General features: G+C 45.5%; 1 protein-coding gene and 1 pseudogene across 1 annotated transcript; both read left to right on the forward strand.

Annotated features, from left to right (window-relative positions):
* The first annotated feature begins 9763 nt into the window (after positions 1-9763).
* Positions 9764-10696, forward strand: LOC149862494 (olfactory receptor 6M1-like). Its single transcript, XM_090053945.1, has one exon. It carries the CDS (start codon positions 9764-9766, stop codon positions 10694-10696), a length of 933 nt encoding a protein of 310 aa, XP_089910071.1.
* Positions 10697-18325: 7629 nt separating this feature from the next.
* LOC149862495 (olfactory receptor 6X1-like) lies at positions 18326-19321 on the forward strand (annotated as a pseudogene).
* Positions 19322-20840: the final 1519 nt, after the last annotated feature.

Genomic DNA, 20840 nt, shown 5'->3' on the forward strand with positions numbered 1-20840 from the left:
CACCATGATGAGTGACTGCCATCAATCACAACCCTCTGGGTCCGACCACGAAGCCAATTTCCCAGCCAGCGGATCGTGGTGGAGCCAAGGCCACAACTGAGCAGTTTGGCCAAGAGGTGATCGTGGGATACCAGATCAAAGGCTTTTTTGAAGTCAAGATATATGACATCAATCTCTTCTCCCTTGTCCAGGTGATAGGTCACCTGGTCATAGAAGGAAATGAGATTGGTCAAACAAGACTTACCCGCAACAAACCCGTGCTGGCTGTCCCTTAGAATGTTAGCCTGGGCCAGTCCCTCAAGGATGGCCTCCTTAATAAATTTTTCTAAGATCTTCCCCAGGATAGAAGTCAGGCTAATGGGCCTATAGTTAGCCGGATCCACTCTCCTCCCTTTCTTGAAGATCAGCACCACATTGGCCTTCTTCCAGTCTTCGGGCACTACACCAGAGCGCCAGGAGTTTTCAAAGATCCGTGCCAGGGGCTGGGCTATGACGCTCGCCAGCTCCTTGAGTACCCTGGGGTGCAGGTTGTCAGGACCAGCTGACTTGAAGGTATCCAGCTTCTCAAGGTGTTCCTTCACGAGGTCAGCATTTATGGAGGGCAGGGGATCCCCCTCACCCAGATTTCCCTGTCCCATAGCAGGCATGGGCATCCCGTGTGACTGATGAAAGACTGACGCAAAGTACCTATTTAATAGGTTGGCTTTTTCCTGGGCGTCAGTTGTCAGTTGCCCCATCTGGTTTAGCAGGGGTCCAACATTGCCCTTGCTTTTCCTCCGGCTCCCCACATATCTGAAAAAGGACTTTTTGTTGTCCTTGATGCCTGAAGCTAATTGGAGTTCAGTTGCAGCCTTGGCTTTCCTGGTTTGGTCCCTGCAGGACTGGACCAGCGCGGAGTAATCCTCCTTGGAGGTAAATCCCATCCTCCATCCTTTGTAGGCTTTCCTTTTTAGCCACAGTAGGTCCGCTAGGTCTCTGGAGAGCCAGGGGGGCTGCTGTGCCTTCTTGCTGCCTTTCCTCCATGTTGGAATAGATTTGGCTTGTGCACTGAGGATCGCTTCCTTGAGAAGCAACCACTCTTCTTGAACTCCCATCTCCCTGGGGTCATGGTCCCTGAGGGCCTGACCGACTAGCCTCTTGAGCTTATCAAAGTCTACTTTTCTGAAGTCAAGGACTTCTGTGTTGCTGACTGACTTCCCTTCTCTTGGAAGTTGGTTCCTGACCGTGAAGTAGCACCTCCTGATGTGTAGCCTAAATCTTCCCTCTACCAGCTTGTGACCATTATTCCTGGTCACTCCTGGTAGTGCTTGGGGGAACAGGAACTTCCCCACTGCCTGCTGATCCCCACCTGACTAGTTTGTAAGAGGCCATTAGATCCCCGTCAGCCTTCTCTTGAGGCAGCTGAACAGGTTCAGGTCCCTTGGCCTCTCCTCATAAGTCCTGCCCTGCTGCCCCCTGATCATACGAGTGGCCCTCCTCTGAACCCTCTCCATGTTGTCCACATCCCTCTTGAAGTGCGGTGCCCAGAACTGGATGCAGTACTCCAGCTGCGGCCTGACCAGTGCCACATAGATGGGGAGGATCACCTCCTTGGACCTGCTTGAGATGCATCTGTGGATGCATGGCAAGGTGCGGTTGGCCTTCCTGACTCCATCCCCACACTGCCGGCCCATGTTCATCTTGGCATCAGTGATGACTCCAAGATCCTTTTCTGCCTCTGTACTGACAAGAAGGGAGTTCCCCAACCTGTAGGTATGGTGCTGGTTCTTTCTCCCCAGGTGCATCACTTTGCACTTGTCAGTGTTGAATTCCCTCCTATTCTCATTTGCCCACCCTTGTAACCTGTCTAGGTCTGATTGTAGCCTATTGCTCCCTTCTAGCGTGCCCACATCCCCCCACATCTTAGTGTCATCAGCAAATTTGAACAGGGTGCTTTTTACCCCCTCGTCCAAGTCCCCAGTTCTCTTCCGCTAGGTCCATTCTATGCATATAGCAGCATACTCTACAAAAGGAATTATAAACCCTCCTGTAAGAAAGATGGATATTTCCTCTGCTCCTGCATATGTTTCTGGCCTTGGACTTGAAAAGGACGCCCAGGAAGGCAGACCATTCCAATAGACTTTAGACACCTTCAGGTGCCTGTTGGAACATTTTGGCATCCAAATACCTCTAATATTCTGCATCTAAGTCCTTTGCTGAAATCAGAGATTTGAAATACAAGGCAGCAGCCCTGAATTTCATGAGGACAGACTTCAATGAGGTAAGAATAGTCAAGGAGGCACTGAGATCCCAGAGGGGAGAGGAGTCAGGGGTCCAAGAAAAGTGCTCGTTCCTTAAGGAGACGATCCTCCCAGCCCAAAGGGAGGTCATCCCAACATGGATCAAAGGTGGCAAGAGGGCGCAAACCCCCCATAGCTCACCAAAAGTACACAGGAATGTCTTCTGGCTAAAAGGGAGGCATATACCCAATGGAGGGGTGGGGCCATCACTAGGGAGGACTATACCATAGTTGCTTAGGGCTGCAGGGGGACGGTCAGGAAGGTGAAGGCAGAGATGGAACTGGGACTAGCAACCCAGATCAAGGACAACAAAAAGTTCTTTTTTAAATACATAGGGGGCAAAAAGAAGGTACTGGATAATGTGGGGCCTCTGCAAGACACACTAGGAAATCTGGTTGTCACACCAGATGACAAAACTAACCTATTTAATGATTTCTTTGCCTCCATTTTCCTGAGCAGGGACCGGGTCACCCCTGCCACCGAGACCTTTGTAGGCCCCAGGGGAGGCACACCCAGACCTAGGGTCAGTAAGGACCTAGTCAGGGAACTTCTGGAGGGACTGAACATATTTAAATCAGCAGATCCTGATGATCTCCACCCCAGAGTGCTGAGGGAATTAGCAGAGGTCATTGTGGTACCCCCTGGCATGGCTTTACAAGCACTCGTGGTGCTCTGGTGTGGTGCCAGAGGACTGGAAAAGGGCCAATGTGCTTCCCATTTTCAAAAAGGGAGGAAGGAAGACTCAGGAAACCATAGGCCCGTTAGTCTTATCTCAGTCCTGGGGAAGCTTTTTGAGAGAATTATCCTGGCACATGTCCACAAGGGACCAACAGGGGAGATTATGCTTAGGGGCAACCAACACAGGTTCATTAGAGGCAGGTCCTGTCAGACCAACCTGGTGGCCTTCTATGACCAGGTCACAAAACCCTTAGATGCAGGGGTAGCAGCGTAGTCTTTCCAGGCTTTAGGAAGGCCTTTGACACTGTTTCTCACACCATTCTCATTAAAAAAATAGGGGACTGTGGTGTCAAATGGCTCACCAACTGGTTGGAGGGTTGCACCCAGAGAGTGGTGGTGGATGGGTCATTTTTGACCTGGAGGGATGTTAGCAGTGGGGTCCCCCAGGGCTCGGTCCTCAGGGCCGCACTGTTCAACATCTTCATCAGGAACTTGGACAAGGGGGTAAAAAGCACCCTGTTCAAATTAGCAGACTGTAACTATTTTATATTATTTAGCATATAACCGTTTTATATTATCTTTGTATAAAGCATATATTTTATATTATTTTCTCTTTTTTGTATAACTGCCGTGTGGCACTTTCACATTTATGTAACCTTGAGGCCTGTGCTGTTAACCAAAGCAAGTGCCTGGTACCGTTTTTTATTGCCTTGCAGTTTTACTGTTAGTCTAAACAAGTGCCTGGTACTATGCTCTACTGGCAGTAGGCCCCACACCTGTACTCTATAAATTTTACCTCTTATCTAAAAAGTGTCAGTATTGCAGAAACAAAACTTGTGTAGAAAATCTGCCTAGTAACTATTATGTAAAAGAAAAGTATCCTATCTCTGTATGTTTAGCCTATATTATAGTTAGTGTCATAGAGGCAGTCCAACGAACATCTATAAAAGAGGCAAAGAAGCAGGAAGCAGCAGAGACGACAACTGAAAAACTCTGTGGGCCCAATCACCCCACAGACCGGTTCTCAGCCTCCCCGTCTGGGCGTACCCCAGCGAAGACAAAGGCCTCGAAAATTTAACAGCTAACAACGGTTCACCGTGTTACAGTTTTGCGCTGTGTATCCCATTCATGAGCTGTTGACCAGTTCTGGGACTACGGAGCCGGCAGCTGCTGGCTCTGGAACCCCGTGAACCAACAGACCCCCTTTATATCCAGCATACTGTAACTGAAGAAACATCGGAGACTCCACTTACTTTTCGTAGCTTAGACAGCATACCTATGCTCGCTATATTTGTATCTACTGCATCTACGTTCCAACCGGCCTCCCCTCTTACTCGTAAGAGGGTGAGGCCAGGTGAGTGAATAAAATCTTTTTGTTTTACTCTATATCTACTCTGTAATAACTTTTGTTACTAACATTCCATCTCAATGAGCCGTTGACCAGTTCTGGGACTTAAAGAGCCGGCAGCCACACCTAGCTTTGAACTAGCTCCACTGTTGAAACGCAAGGGCTGGCTCTGGAACCTCGTGAACCAACGGACACCCTATAGATTAAGAGTCACTAACAATTTACTCTAAGCCATCTGCTTGTGCCAACTCGGCGAACCTCGAGGGCGACTAAAAAGCTACCTCAATTCCGCCCCACAAGCTGCGCGCTCGCACAACTCCGCAAAGCCCGTGGCTCCCCTAAGCGGTGCCGGAACCGCTAGCCCGGCATTTCGCCACACAGACAATACTAAGATGTGGGGAGAAGTGGGTACACTAGATGGGAGGAATAGGCTGCAATCAGACCTAGACAGGTTACAGGAGTGGGCGGATGAGAACAGGATGGGTTTCAACACTGACAAGTGCAAGTTGATACACCTGGGGAGAAAGAACCAGCAGCATACCTACAGGATGGGGAACTCCCTTCTCATTAGTGCAGAGGCTAAAAGGATCTTGGAGTTGTCACTGATGCCAAGACGACCATGGGCTGACAATGTGGGGATGCCGTCAGGAAGGTCAACTGCACCTTGTCATTCATCCACAGATGCATCTCAAGAAGGTCCAAGGAGGTGATCGTCCCCCTGTATGCAACACTGGTCAGGCCACAGTTGGAGTACTGCATCCAGCTCTGGGCGCCGCACTTCAGAAAGGATGTGGACAGCATGGAGAGGGTCCAGAGGAGGGCCACTCGCATGATCAGGGGGCAGCAGGGCAGGCCCTACGAGGAAAGGCTGCAGGACCTGAACCTGTTCAGCCTCCACAAGAGAAGGCTGACGGGGATCTAGTGGCCATTTACAAACTAGTCAGGGGGGACCAGCAGGCATTGGGGGAATCCCTGTTTGCCCGAGCACTACCAGGAGTGACAAGAAATAATGGTCATAAGCTGGCAGAGGGTAAATTTAGACTAGATATCAGAAAGTGTTACTTCACAGTCAGGGTGGCTACAATCTAGAACCAACTTCCAAGTGAAGTGGTGCTGGTTCCTACCTTGGGGCTCTTTAAGAGGAGGTTAGATAAACACCTTGCTGGGGTAATTTGACCCCAGTACTCTTTCCTGCCATGGCAGACGGTCGGACTTGATGATCTACTCAAGTCCCTTCCAACACTACAAACTATGAAACGGCTTCCAGCATGATGATAGAGGTGTGTAGACGGGTCCTGGGCAGGGAGAGGGGTTTGAAAACTAGTCCAAATCGCTGAGTCTTTATCAGCAAGCTGCAGATCTGTTGGCTACAGAGGACCAACTAATAGGATCATCATAAGATTCTAGTTTATTGGACGGATGCAAAAGTCAGACCATAAACCTTGGTGCTGATGCCCTCAAACACACACACACACATTCATGCACACACACACTCACAATAGCTAGCTATGTATACTAAGTACCAGTGTCAAGATATACCTATCCCCAAATGTTGGAGTCTGATGTTGATGGTTAGTCGAGGCTTCTTTCAGTACAATGCTGCTTCAGAAGAGGGTTGCTGGCTGGTTCTTTTGGCTGGACAGGCAGGGTGCTGGTCAGGTCAAAGAAGGCACCATTAGGAGTCATTCTACACTACCTTTTATCCCTGTCTGGCAGACTTTGGTGACTTTCCAATTCTCAGGCTTACCCAATCCAAGGGTCATTGACCTCAAGGGATGCCCCTCTTGATGACTGCTGGATGGCAGCTGTCAGCCCCAGGGGTCACGTCTGCAGGAACCTGCAGTCTGGAGAGTCTGTTGATGCATTTTGATTGATTCACTGCCATGATGAATAGAGCTCTGGAAATGGTTAATCAGGGGGTATTTCAGCATCAAGGGTCCATTTCCAGCTTTGATTAGTTCAAACCGGGGCTTCTGTACCTTTAAAAGTGAAGTTTCAGGGAGTTCCTGGCTCTGTATTGATTCTTTCCTCTCCTTAGTCTGTGGTATGCAGGTTTTAATTGCAGCTCGTTAATCTGCTTATCCAGACTAGCTACTGTGTTACACAATCAACCATGATTCATTCAGGGACCCACTCCATACAGAGATTCCTGCCCTTGCTAACACTGTTACATTGTACAACTTACTTTTAAACTTAAAGTACATTTGTAAAATCATCTACAAGCTCTATTTTCACTACAAGTACACCTTATATAGGACTACTACTAATAATATAATAAAAGAAAGAGAGTGAGGAAAGAAGAAAAGTTATAAAAGAAAAGCATCCCCAAAAGGGGGCAACTACTGCAAAAAGGGTCTTTTGCCATATGGAGGAGCTTCACATTTGGGGGGGGGGGGGGGGCAATCAAAAAGGTTTCTTGCTACATAAATCTGAAGGGAATTGCTTATATTCTTGCAGAGAGTGATGAAAATGAGTGCTGTCATGCATACGTTTCCAGGTTCTGCCCAAAGACACCCCCCATCCAGGATCTGTGGATCAAAACAAGATGCTAATTCTGTCCTCAGAGTGGGGAACATGAAGCGAGGGAGGTCTGTGCAGCAGGGTTTGGAAGGTCTAGTCCCATAAGGGAGTGGAGTACTGGGGGCTGGGGTTTCTGTTTCTGGGTGCCATGGGCCAGTTTAATCATGTAGAAGGTAATGTTGGTGATTCTGGCGGGGAATTCTTCTGATTCAGCAGTCTGATTATAGAGGACTGAGCACTGAGGGCTGTATTGCAGGGGGAAGGATGGTGACCCATTTCATGGAGGTTTATCAGTCATGTGAATGCCTGTTTCTCTCGGAGAAAATGGGGATCGACACATAAAGTGACCATACATGTTACTTAATGGCAGCGATAGATGTAATTAACGGAATAAAGAAACAGCAGAGGCTGCTGAGGTGCTGTGACCTGTCCAGCATTTTTATTTGTTTCTTTATTGAGACGTTTTCCTTTTCAACTGCTTCCCCAGTGCAAGCTACTGTTGCTCTAGGACCTGATTACTCATCAGCCAACAGAATCCAAGTAAAAATGCAAGTGTATGAAATCTGCGAGCAGCACTTTGAAAAATCACGACATAAGGGCTAAGTCCAAAAATGGGCCTTAGACATTAGAAGCATAACCAAAGCTAACTTGTAGGTTCAGGAGGACCTGCATTTAACACATTGCCTTCTATTCCGTCCAGCAGAACACAAAAAAAACAGCAGACCTCCCGAAGCCTGATGAAGGTTTTTTGTACTAGAAAGCTTATAAAGAACATTTTTTTCCCAACTATTTATCTGGTGTAATAAAGATATCACATTTCATAGATTTCATAGACACTAGGGCTGGAAGGGACCTTGGAAGATCATCGAGTCCAGCCCCCTGCCTAAGGGCAGGAAGTCAGCTGGGGTCATAGGATCCCAGCAAGATAAGCATCCAATTTGCTCTTGAAGGTGTGCCTTCAGGAAGTGACTTACACCTGCATATCCATTCTATTCTACCTGACAGAGACACCGCACCATCCACACACATCATAGCCTTAAGGTCATAGGAAAGGCTGAAAGGGATTTCTCAAGGTAGGGACGCTTGTGAACAGTGCCACATGCCTTGGTCAAGTAACGATTCAGGCTGCTCAAGATCACGTCCATCATCTCCCAGGAGATTTCAAGTACCATGTAATATCATAGGGCTAGCACCCTGCATCAAGCATAGTTGTAAGATTCAAGGGGCTTGATCATCAGATGGTATAAATGAGGTGTGCCCTGGTGAAAGAATGGAGTTGCTGCAGTTTTCACTCAAGGGAAATGCATGCATATTCATCTCAGGAGAGATGTCCAGATGATAGAGCCATCTCTCCCCCATCTGTACCTTCTGAAGCCTTTAAGGTCAATTGTTCTGTTCAGTTATCACTTGAATCAAACTACCTACATTTGTGTTACTGTGAGCACAGAAGAATATTATGCAGATGGTGTACTTCTGAGCTTCTAGTTCAGGACCTTTTCAAAAACAAGGAGTCCTTGGTGAATATTCTCCCTCTGGGACAACACGTCAATGCTGTTATGCCCTTGTTAATTCCGAGTCAGCAGGAATTGGTGGTTGTCCAGTAAGAAATGGTTATAATGGTTATAATACGTTTTAAAATGTTTTGCTACAGTATAAATTAACAAAAAATTGGGAAAATGAGTTTGGTTCCTATAGAAGAGGAAGGCTGAGACATTACTGCCATAGACATGTATGTACAAATCAAGAAGGGGGGATGGAGGGGGGAGAGAGAAAGAGTGTGTGAGAGAGAAAGACAGAGAAAGAAGGAGCCTGTTTAATGGCAGGGAATTCCTGATCAGGAAACAAGAACCCCATTTGTTCTCTTTATTTATTTATTTTCTAGTGCTCTGTGTTCTTCCTGAATTTCATAGCTTGAAAAGACAAGGGAGATGGGCTGCTGCTGATGGGCTGTGGCATCCACCCCAACCCTTCTTCAGTCCTGTAAGTACTGTAAAGAGGCAGTATTCCTTGCTGGGTTACTTTTCTATATCAGGCTGGCCAGTTTTATTTCTGTTCCAGCTGTGACTCAAAAATATCAGCATATAACAATATATAGTGGCCCCATGATAACTTAAAATAAAATAATCTACGTAGCCTTCTGCCGATGTGCATACAAGTTTCTTTAACATATTCATGCCTAGTGATGTCTGTCTGAAATTGAGCATCTAACAAAAATCTGTTTTGTTGTAGTTGGGTTTTTTTCAAGGAAAAGCACATGAACATAAAGTCTTTCCTCCTTAAAAATGTCACTGATAAAATAACACAGTAGAGATAAGAGAGTGGGCTGTGTTTTTGTGATTTCCACGAGGCTGTCTAATATGTTTGTGAGAAAGGGTTACAGGTTTCACACTTTCTGGGATATTTGTGGCTTCAGTCACATCTTTTATAAAGACATATGTAAATGCACATTTATAATTTCCATTTTGAAATCCTTTATTTACCAGAGGCATTAGTTGCCCTATGATAACTAAAATAATCTCTATAGACTTCTGCTGATGTGCATAAATGTTTCTTTACCATACTCATGCACAATGATGTTTGGATGAAGTTGAGGATCTATCCATATTTTTTTCCCCCTTAGGAAGAGCACATTACCATACAGGGTATCCTCTGTAAAAAGGCATGTGGTGAAATCAGAGAGGAGGGATAAGGGAGTGGCCTATCACTTGTGATTTCCACTAGCCTGTCCAATATGTTGTGTGAGAAAAGGATTACAGATTTCACACTTTCCAGGACACTTGTTGCTTCAGTCACATCATTTATAATGATGTATAATATATATATGCACATATATGATTTTCATTTTTAAATCGTTTATATGCAAACATCATGAGTTGCTGTGTATTTTCATTCTCTACAGATGAAACTCCAGCAGTAGCAGCAGCAGTGGCTAGCACCCATGGCTAACATGACGATGGTAACAGAGTTCATCTTGATTGGCTTCTCCTTGAGCCATCAGACAGAGATCATGCTCTTTTTCCTCTTTCTCATGTTCTACATGGTCACGGTGTCCGGAAACTTGCTCATCATCATCATCACACTGCTAAGCCATCAGCTCCATGCCCCTATGTACTTCTTTCTGAGGAACTTCTCTGTCATGGAGATTTTATTCACCTCCATAACAGTGCCCAAGCTGCTGGCTGGTCTGCTCTTCCACAGGAAGACTATTTCGTTTCTGGCATGCATGACACAGTGCTTCTTCTACTTCTTTGTGGGTGTCACTGAGTTTCTCTTCCTGGCCATCATGTCCTTTGATCGCTATGTTGCCATCTGCAACCCTCTCCGTTATACCACCATCATGAACAACCGTGTTTGCATCAAGTTGCTCTTGGCTGCTTGGATTGGGTCATTTTTTCCCATTCTCTTCTCAGGTTTAATTTTGTTCCAGCTGCCATTCTGTGGCCCAAATGAAGTGAACCACTTCTTTTGTGACAGTATCGCACTCGAGAAAATTGCATGCACTGATACCCATCCCCTGGAGAAGATGAATTTAATGCTGGCATCACTGCTTCTCTTCGGCTCCTTGGTGGTCACTACAGTGTCTTACATATGCATTGTTATCACAGTGCTCAGAATCCCCACAGCTAAAGGGCGACAGAAAGCCTTCTCCACCTGTGCCTCCCATATCACCGTGGTCAGTCTCACTTATGGGACCCACATTTTCATGCATGTTCAGTCCACGGAAACCAGCTCTTTGGACCTCAACAAAGCTGTGGCCCTGATGACTACTGTGGTGACACCCTCTCTCAACCCCTTCATCTACACACTGAGGAACGAGGCTGTCAAACAGGCCTTGAGGGAAACTATTATCAAGAAGAAACGCACATCATAGACTGATACCTGTCACCTAGTTCCTTTCGCCTCTCCTTTGGCTGCTCTCTGTATGTTGTACCTGACTTCTGAAAAGATGCAGAGCAGGTTCCTGCTTTGCCTAGCTGCAAACAGGTCATTTAGTGGACAGGGAAATATTCTGTTGCATTTTTTTGACTACATGGGTCAAAAGTATTTCCTAAATACCCTAATTTGTTAGGTATCAGGCTGGGAAAAGGAAACCCTTCTCCCCATGTGCTCATGTAACAACAGTGACTGCAATATTCCCCTGGAAAGCTGGCTGTTGACCCTCAAGGAAAGCCAACATTTCGTTCCTGAAGGGTGGGAAATCCACAGGTCCCTGAGTGTTCAAAGGGGTCTTTTGTCTTTTCAGACTGGGGAGGAGGATTTCCAAAAAAATATCTCCAGTAGGCCAGCATGGTCTCTTTCACAAAGGGCCATCCCCAGGTCTGAGAATATGGGCATATGTGGTGTTAGGAACTATTTAATTGGTCTAAAACATGATATCTCATTTACACAAAGAACCTTGTCTTCTTGGTCTATTCTATGCATATAGCAACATAACTAGAATTAGAATAATTAATAAACCCTCTTGTAAGAAAGTGGATGTTTCCAATGCTCCTGTATATGTTCCGGGCTTTGGACTTGGCAAGGATGCCCCGGAAGGTAGACCCTCCAAAAGGCTTTAAAGGCCATCAGGTGCCTGTTGGAATAGTTTGGCATCCAGATACCGCTAATATTCTGCATCTAAGTCCTTTGCTGAACTCAGGGATTTAAAATGGCTTCCAGCATGATGGTAGAGGCGTGTAAAAGGATCTGAAAACCAGTCAAACTATCTGAGTCTTCAACTGCTAGCTTCAGATCTATGAAGAGCATAGCTTATATTCATGCAGATAGTGATGAAAATGAGTGCAGTTGAGCATACATTTCCAGGATCTGTCCAAGGACACCCCCAACCAGGATCTGAGGTTCAAAACAAGAAACAATATTGTGTCTTCAGAGTGGGGAACAGGAAGCGGGAGGAGGTCTGTGCAGGAGGGTTTGTAGTGTCTACTCCCATAAAGGAGTGAAGTACTGGGGTTTGGGGTTTCTGTTTCTGGGTAGCGTGGGCTGATCTTATCACGCAGAAGGTGATATTGGTTGTTGGGGCGGGGGGAACTTGTTCTTATTCAGGGGTTTGACTCTACAGGGAAGGAAAACTGAGGGCTGCATTTCAATTTCAGGGAGACGTATCAGTGATGTGAACGCCTGTTTCTCAGGGAGAATATAGGGATCAACGCATGAGGTGAACATACATTATACTTAATAGCAGTGATAGTTGTATTTAACAGAACAACAAAATGACAGAGGCAGCTGAGGTGCTGTGACTAATTCAGCATTTTTTGTTTGTTTGTTTCTTGAGACTTTTAGCTTTTAAACTGCTTCCCCAGTGGAAGTTACTGCTGCTCAAGGACCTTGCAAATAGAATCCAAGTAAAATGCAAGCGTGATTTCCAGATCCTTCTCTGTTCCCCATTACCTATAGCATCTCACATACTCCACAGACACAATGATGGGGTTTTCTTCCTACCTTCACTCTCTGTTAGGGAAGCCACAATACTCTCATTAGACTGGTGAGAAACTGAGGCACAGGTCCTGAGTTGTGGATATTGGAGGTATCATATCCTAAGTCAATAACTGATGGACACCTAATTCATTTAGGCTCATTTAAGCAAATCCCAGGTCAAGGGATAAAGGTCCTGATATCTCCAAAGGGTTGTGAATGCACACAGTTCTCTTTGATATCACCTGGAGTATTCTGGGGGTGAGAAGCGCTTTGGAAAATCATGACATAAGGGCTAAGTCAGTAACTAATGTACATGTGCCTGAACCTGGTAGATAAATCTAAGGATGAGATCTTTGTGTCTTATTTTCCATATTATGCATGGAGAGAATCTGCGTATGTCAAATGCTATCACTATCCACAGTGTAGGTGGACAGGGGCACTACCCCCAGTCAGCATCTACAGCTCAAAACACTCCTTCTCCTTTCACAGTCCTCCCAGTGCATAGAAAGGCTTAATCCTATTACAGTACACCCCACATGGCCAGCAATTTCCATTGTGTTAATAGGAAGCCTAACACACTCCTAAATTCTACTGCTCTATCACCCTGCAGAGACACCAATACCTCTCATGGGTAGGAGACAGCCTGAGCACCTCCAGGGAGTGACCGTCACCTGCACGTCCATCCCATTTTGCCCCGGAGATGCAAAGAACCATCCACACACTTTAGAACAGTAAATGTCATAGGGAAGGCAGAAAGACATCTCACAAGGTAGGAGCACTTGTGAACAATGTCACATGCCTTGGTCAGGGAGCAGCTGAGACTGCTCAAGATCAATATGATACAGATGGTTGATCCAGGGCACTATCTAAAGCTATCCTGAAATCAGTGAGCCCCGAGCCAAATGGCACCAGATACATCATCTCCCAGGTGATTTGAAGTACCATGTAAAGTTACTGGGGATAGCTCCCTGCATAAAGCATTGTTGTATAAGATTCATGGCAATTGATCGCCAGCTGGTATAAATCAGGGCTGCCCTAGTGAAACATTGGAGTTCCTGCAGTTTTCACCCACGGGAAATGCATGCGTATTCATCTCAAGAGAGATGTTCAGTCTCATATGTCCATTCCTTGAGTATCTTCTTGACTCCACATCACCCTATCAAACAACCCTCAGGGAGTTTGTCTCCCTGTTCTACGATGCTCTTTCATGTATCCTTCACTTATGTGTTCCTTTGCTACCTCCAAGGCACAGACAGGGTTGAAACAGCCCTTTCTGTCCAAAGGTCATCCCCTAAAATCCATCTAGTTACTCAGGTGGTCTTGGGAAGGTTACTGTGCCCAATAAGGAGAATATTGGCTGAGGTAGAAAAGTTCCAAACACATTTATTCTCATGATTAAGAGCTTATTTCATGCAGGACTAGGGAACTGAACTGCAATGGTTCTGGGGGGTGGGGGTCTTAAAATATCCTGATGGTTTGAAATTTCACCCAAGGTCTGCCATATTTTCTTGCATACTACACATCCCTGGAATATAATATGCAATTTGTTTCTGAAAGGCACAATGAAAAAGAAGAAGAAAAAAGCTATTTCCTTGAATTACCTGACTAACAGCATCTAGGGATCCCAGTATGTGTGCTCTTCTTCTCCCACCTGCAGATTTTACTTTTGCCCCATAAGCAGCAGAAACTCCTCTGACTATATTTCTTGCCTATAATCTACACTCAATTTCCAGCAGCTGGTTGTTTGTTTGGGGGGGGCACAGGGGAGGGGAATGCACCAACAGACAGGATGGATAAGAGGCTACAATTTGGGATCTAGATGGGAGGAGGTGTTCCTGACCTTCTGGGTGGCACAGTCCCCATAACTGAATGCCAGGGGGGAGCTTCCCACCAGCCAGAGGGAAAGCCCAGCAAGACTTTGACAGTGTTGAGGGAAATGTCTCTGCCTGGCAGTGCAGTCCCGATGTAGTCTAAGTCCATTTCCCTGCTCCCCACGCCCTATTTCATAATGTCATAGTAGCTAGGGTCAGGAGGAACCTGAACAAATCATCTAACCTGACCCCCTGCCCCAGGCAGGAATGAATGCCGGGTTCACAGAACCCCAGACAGGAGATCATCTAACCTCTTTTTGAATTTACCCAAGGTAGGGGCAAGGACCACTTCCCTGGGAAGTTGGTTCCAGATTCTGGCCACCCTAACTGTAAAATATTGCCTTCTGATCTCTAACCTAAACCTATTCTCCAGCAGCTGATTACCATTGTTCCTTGTCACCCCAGGTGGTGCTGGGGAGAAAAGGGCTCTTCCTATTTGCTGATGTTCTCCCCTGATGAGTTTGTAGGCAGCCACCAGGTCCCCCCTCAGCCTCCTCTTGCCAAGGCTGAACAGGTTCAGGTCTCTCAGTCTCTCCTCATAAGTCCTGTCCTGCTGCCCTCTCACCAAGTGGGTGGCCCTCCTCTGAATGCCCTCCAGGCTGGCCACATCCTTTTAAAGTGCAGTGGCCAGAACTGGATACAGTACTCCAATTGCGGCCTGACCAATGCTGCATAGAGGGGGAGCATCACTTATCCAGACCAGCTGCAGTCTGGCATTGGTGGCTTACGTTCATCTTGGAGTCAACAATGACTTCAGGATCCCTTTCTGCCTCTGTGCTTTCAAAAGGGAAACTCCCCAGCCTGTATGTGTGCTGTGGTTTCCTTCTCCCAGGGTGCAGCACCCTGCATTTATCTATGTTGAACCCCATCCTATTCTCATTTGCCCACTTTTTCAGTCTGTCTAAATCTAGTTGCAGCCTCTCTCTCCCTTTGAGCATGCCTACCTCTCCCCACATCTTCATGTCATTGGCAAACTTGGGCAGCGTGCTTTCCACCTCCTTGTCCAAGTCGCTGATGAAGGTGTTAAAAATTGCGGGCCTGAGGACTGAGCCCTGGTGGACCCCACTGCTCCCATCTCACCAGGTTGAGTACAACCCGTCCACCACTACTCTCTGGGTGCACCCCATCAGCCAGATTTTACCCATCCAACCATGTAGGCATCAATGCCACAGTCGCTTAATTTATTAATGAGAACAGGGTGAGAGACAGTCTCAAAGGCCTTCTTAAAGTCCAGAAAGACTGTGTCCATGACAACACCATCATCCAAGGATTCAGTTACCTGGTCATAAAAGGCAACCAGGTTGGTCAGGCAGCACCTGCCTTTGATGAACACATGCTAATTGCCCCAAGCATGATCTCCCCTGCAGGCCACCCAGAGATGTGCTCCCTGATGATTCTCTCCAAGATCTTCCCGAGGACCTAGGTGAGGCTTATAGGCCTATAGGCACTTGGGTCCTCCTTCCTCCCTTTCTTAAAAATGGGAACCACATTAGCTAGTTTCTTTTTGAGTCCTAGGATAATGGAAGTCCCTGAAGGTCACCCCAGTGTAAGCACTGGGAAACCAAGGAATACAACAGTGAAATGAATGCCAGACCCATGAGGGCTGGGGGATGGTGGGAATGGGTGGGGCAGGAGTACACAGACAGTAAGAAGGAAGAAGGTGGGGTGGCCTCAGTAAAGCAAAGGAAAAGGGGAATCAGTTGGGGAAACCCAACTATGGCATAAAGCCTGGATCAAATACCATCTGGGATTCATAACCAAAGAAGAGCTGTCACTTGCCATACATGTATAAAGCAGAAGAGTGCACAGACTGTAAGAAGGAAGAAGGTGCTGGGGTGAAAGTGGGCCAAGGAGATGGCTGGGGTGGCCTCAGTAAAGCAAGGGAAAAGGGGGAATCAGTTGGAGGAGACCCAACTATGGCATAAAGCCTGGATCAAATACCATTTGGGATTCATAACCAAAGAAGAGCTGGCACTTGCCATACATATATAAAGCAGAAGAGGGCACCACACTGCCGGGAGCTCATGACTTCAAACCTAATAATGGCTTAAAAGGGTGGGAAGGACAGGGTGAAGTGGAAATGGTGGTAAGGGAAGCATTTTGGCAAAGAACTAGAGACTCATCCATCTTTACTCACACGACCAAGACTGCTCCCATTGCCATGTGATAAAACTCTCAAGATTTGGCGATATGAGATGGTCTGTCGTTTCCCTCACGAACCATGTTAGCAATCACATGAAACCACCATTTCAGAACACAACACCCATTTCTGCTGCATCCAAATGTGACAGGAAAGGGAAGACAGCCAGGAAACCTGTACATTTACCTGGCCAGAGGAACATCTTATCTGATAAAGACAATCAACTACCACTGCCTTAGTAGTCAGTAAAAACTTTCCCCCCACCCCCTCTTTCTGATACCTTTTCCCTGTCTTTCTTTAACGAAACAAAGAGGTAAGCCTGCCTACCCCATTCCATGGGAGCTGGGCACCTAACTGCCCTAGGATCCTTTGCATAGCTTGATCTTCTCTTTAACAAAATAACATTACTGAAGGATCAAACGTGGGCTTCCCACAAGAACAAAGAGACTTAGAGGACATGTTTTTAAAGGTAATAGAGGCACCAGTGAACTCCCACTTACTTCATATGTAGTTAGGCACTTAAATACCTTTAAAATCTAGTTTAATGTACCTAGCTTCTGTTGAAATTTGGTTGGACTATATGCTCTGGCTCACCCAGAGCTATTGGAGCAATAGCAGGAGTTAAGTCATTGTTTCTATAAGGGTCCCACCTTTCTCTGAATCTCTCCCCCTGAGGCTTTCTGGTGGATTTAGCTTTGCAGAGCATTCAGGGTTTGCACTGTATCTACATAGAGCCCCTGGCAGGGGCTGAAATTCCTGCTTCAGGGAGTTTCTATGGCAATCTATACGGAACAAATCCCAGACATTTACAGGCAGGTGTGACGATACCCAAAGTATCATAGTGCTGGAGGAAGGGGCAGCATTTTGCCCCGATGAATTAAACCAGAGGGGAACCATGTGCCAAGACTCAGATGGGTTCAGCATTGTAATCTATAAAACTGCCTCACATCTATAGCCAATGGGTTAGATCCTTTCTAGTATGAACCCAGGAAGCTCCATTGGACCTCATGAAGCAAGGTCCCCAGCATAATGCCAGGAAAAATCAAGAAGCCAGATTAATTCAAGGTAGTTCTACTGACCTCATTGTGGGCAAGTAAATAAAATGCCAGATGAGCTTCTTTTCTTTTCTTTTCTTTTCTAGTCTGCCTGTCACTGTCTTGTCTGCTGTTTTGCTCAAAAAAAGGGAGGGGAGGGGGGAACCCTGAAGCCAAGTCAAGGGTATGTTTCCTCCCTAGATCTCTCCAAATCCTGCTGTGATTCTGTCTGGGATGGGAGTAACATTGTTTTAGTGGATCCAGTTGCATTGCAGGGTAAATATATAGGACACTACCAGGAATCTTGGTGGTTATATATACAGTGTCTGTAATGTATAGGACACTGTGATGATATAAATGGTGGTTATATATAATGAGCAGACTTTATGGGAATTTGGCTGAGAAAGTATATAGCATGAGTGGTCAGGATAAGGTTGATCAGGAGCTCCAATCCATTCCATCTTATTAATAAAAGAGTGAAGAGGCATTTAGTGACATTGAAAAGGGGAATTTCCAAACTAATAAAAGCATTTTTTCTGTTTCCTTTTTGGAGTGTAATTAAACCTTAGAACTCATTGCCATAGGAAGTTAGACATGCCAAGTATTTAAAAGGAATATCAGAAGAGGGCCTAGACATTCCAGAATATCATCACTTTCAAAAAATATACAAAGGTAGAAGAATTAAGGGCAGAATTATTTTTGACAGGGTAAAGAATACCGCATTGTAGGCCTGAGAGAAAATCTTAATGTTAATAGTTAGGAAGAATAAACTATGGGACACTGATGATCCTATGCCTCTCAAGAGATTTTGACCCCAAGAGTGACCTCTCAAGAGATTTTGATTTTCCTACATTAATATTTTCTACATTTTCCCCACTAAAATATCAATTTGACAACAGGCCAGTGACCAGCTTCTACCTATCAATCAGTTAGCATTCTTCTGGTATCCTTGTCAAACCAGCTAAGAACCAGTCTCCCTGACTGGAAGAGCCCTGGATCCTGTTCTTCGCTAGTCCCTTCCATAACATCTGGGCTCTCCTATGTACAATGGCACCATGTTGACTGAGTTGATCCTTGTGGGTTTTACTAATATTAAATATTTACTCTGTGTCTTCACCTTTACGGCAGTTTTCCTCATGTACTTTCTTAGCCTGGTGGGGAATGGGCTTATTATTATAACAGTGATGGTTGAGCGCAGGCTCCAGACACCCATGTATTTCTTCCTGAAAAACCTCTTCTTCCTGGAGATCTGATACACCACTGCTGTCATCCCGAAGGTGCCCTCCAACCTCTATACTTTAAGGGCCACCATTTGCTTCTACTGCTGCATGGCCCAGTCCTACTTTCACTTCTTCCTGGCCACAACAGAGTTCTTCATCCTCAAAGTAATGTCCTTTGATTGCTACTTAGCCATCTGCAAGCCTTTAAGATACACTATCATTATGTCCAGGAAGGCCTGTTTCCAGCTGGTCCTTGAGGTCTGGGTCGGGGGCTTCATGGCAAACCTGTTGCAGACAGTTACCGTACTCAGGCTGCCTTTCTGTGCCTCTAATGTTATCAATCGCTTCTACTGTAATTTTGGGCCCCTCTTAAAACTATCCGGTGCAGACACCAGTCACATGGAGTTTCTGGGTATGGTGGCAGCAGTGCTAGTACTCTGGAGTTTGTTCCTGCTAACAATAGTATCCTACTTGCTCATCTTCATCACCATCATGAGGATCCCTTCTGCCAGAGGGCGCCAGAAGACATTTTACACCTGTGCTTACCGTCTGACTGTGGTTGCAATATCCTGTGGGGCTGAGATGTACATGTATCTGCAGCCCACAGTACCTGACTCCTTCCAGCACAACAAGCTGGTGTCCTTGCTGAACACAGTCATAACACCTGTACTGAACCCTTTCATTTACACTATCAGAAACAAAGAAGTGAAGGATGCCTTGAAGAAGGCTGTAAGAAAGAAGCTCTGGGGGGGTTCCACTACAAAAGAAGTTGTTTTGTGGGGCAATGGGCTGGCTTTTCAGTCAAAAGTGAGATGACCCCCAGACACTGAGGGTCCCCATGCTGTCAGAAGCTGCTAGATTCCAAAGCTCTGTTGAAGACCAGAAAGTACCATTGTATTAAGAATAATTAGAGCAAGTCTTCCACTGGAAAGGACCATAACAGAATGTATCTAGCTGTCCATACATCCTGGACTGGCCAAGACAGTTCCAGATTTCAGAGGCTGGTCCTGGCAGGTTAATGAAAATTAAAATAAGCATCCCAGGTGAAGAGGCAGAGTGGCAGGAGTTGTGAAATTGGAAATCCTAGCAGACAGCAAAATTGTCCTAAAAAAAGGTTAGTTTGATTAGTGGAATGACCATTAACACTAATTGTTACTTCACAGGTGATTGTTAACACCTATGAAGTAAAGAGCAATGGGTCATTAATGAGTCATTGACTCCCTTAGCTGCCTGAATAGTAATGCCAGAGCAATCCACCCTTGCCTCCATCTGCAGCAGCAGCAATGGATTTGACATTGTCCCATATGGTCACCCTAACCTTTCATCTGTCTACCCATCTCCCTACATGCTCCTCTGCAAACCACCCAACTCTATCTGGTATCTGAATATATTATAAATGTTCTGGGGGTGAAAAAAATCACAAAGACCTTAAGTTAAGTTTTCTCCATTACTTTCTTTTAAGGATCAGGAATTTCATCTAGTTAAGCTTATATTTAGCACAGGAAAACAAAGCTGAAAGCTTAATGTGGAAATGAAATGGGTCTCAGGCCTGTCCACGCCCTGAACTTCTCACCAGGTGAGACTCTATTTTACAGTCTCTGCATTAGTTCTCAGATTATTTCTATATGTTTCAGACATAAGAAAGAGATTTGGAAGAGCAGCCCCATGGATACCAGAGATTTAAGGACCAATGTCAAGTCTGGTGTAACAGACTCTCAGATTGTATCCACTGTTTCCAGCAGTAACACAATATACCAGACCTGGAATTATGGGAGACGGCATAGACCAGAAGTAACGGCACTTAGTATTCAGGGGTTCTAAGGTCTCTCCTCTTATCTGGCACAGAGATGTTGCTGACCTCATGCATGCTGCTTCAGAATGTGATGTGTCGGATCATCGTTCCCTCCATTATTAAAAATATAAAATTCTTTCAGGGAGCAGTTGTCTTTTGTCTTGAATCTTTATAGCATTAATGAGACTATAACCTATCAGGCATTTAATCAATTATAATTATTGTTATTTCTCAAATTTATTATTGTTGTCATCATTACTAAGGCATGCATCCTTAATAGAAATAATGAAGATTGTGAGTGACAGATATAATGCTTTTTTAATAATTATTCTTACTACTAGATGGATAATCCCCTAAATCACAGGTGCTGAGTCTGAGTAATATGAATATATATTATTACATTTCTTGTTGCCTTTCAGATACCAGTTTAGCTCTTCTTACCCAGAAGGAAACCTGAAATCTAGTATCCTGACCTCTTTCAGAAAGATTTGAAAGAGACACCTGGGCTCTCTGACATGGGGAGTTTCTGGTCATTTCTTTTTT

This window comes from Crocodylus siamensis, chromosome 6 (genome assembly GCF_052110815.1).
Source record: "Crocodylus siamensis isolate JL-2025a chromosome 6, ASM5211081v1, whole genome shotgun sequence".
Taxonomy (NCBI): Eukaryota; Metazoa; Chordata; order Crocodylia; family Crocodylidae; genus Crocodylus; species Crocodylus siamensis.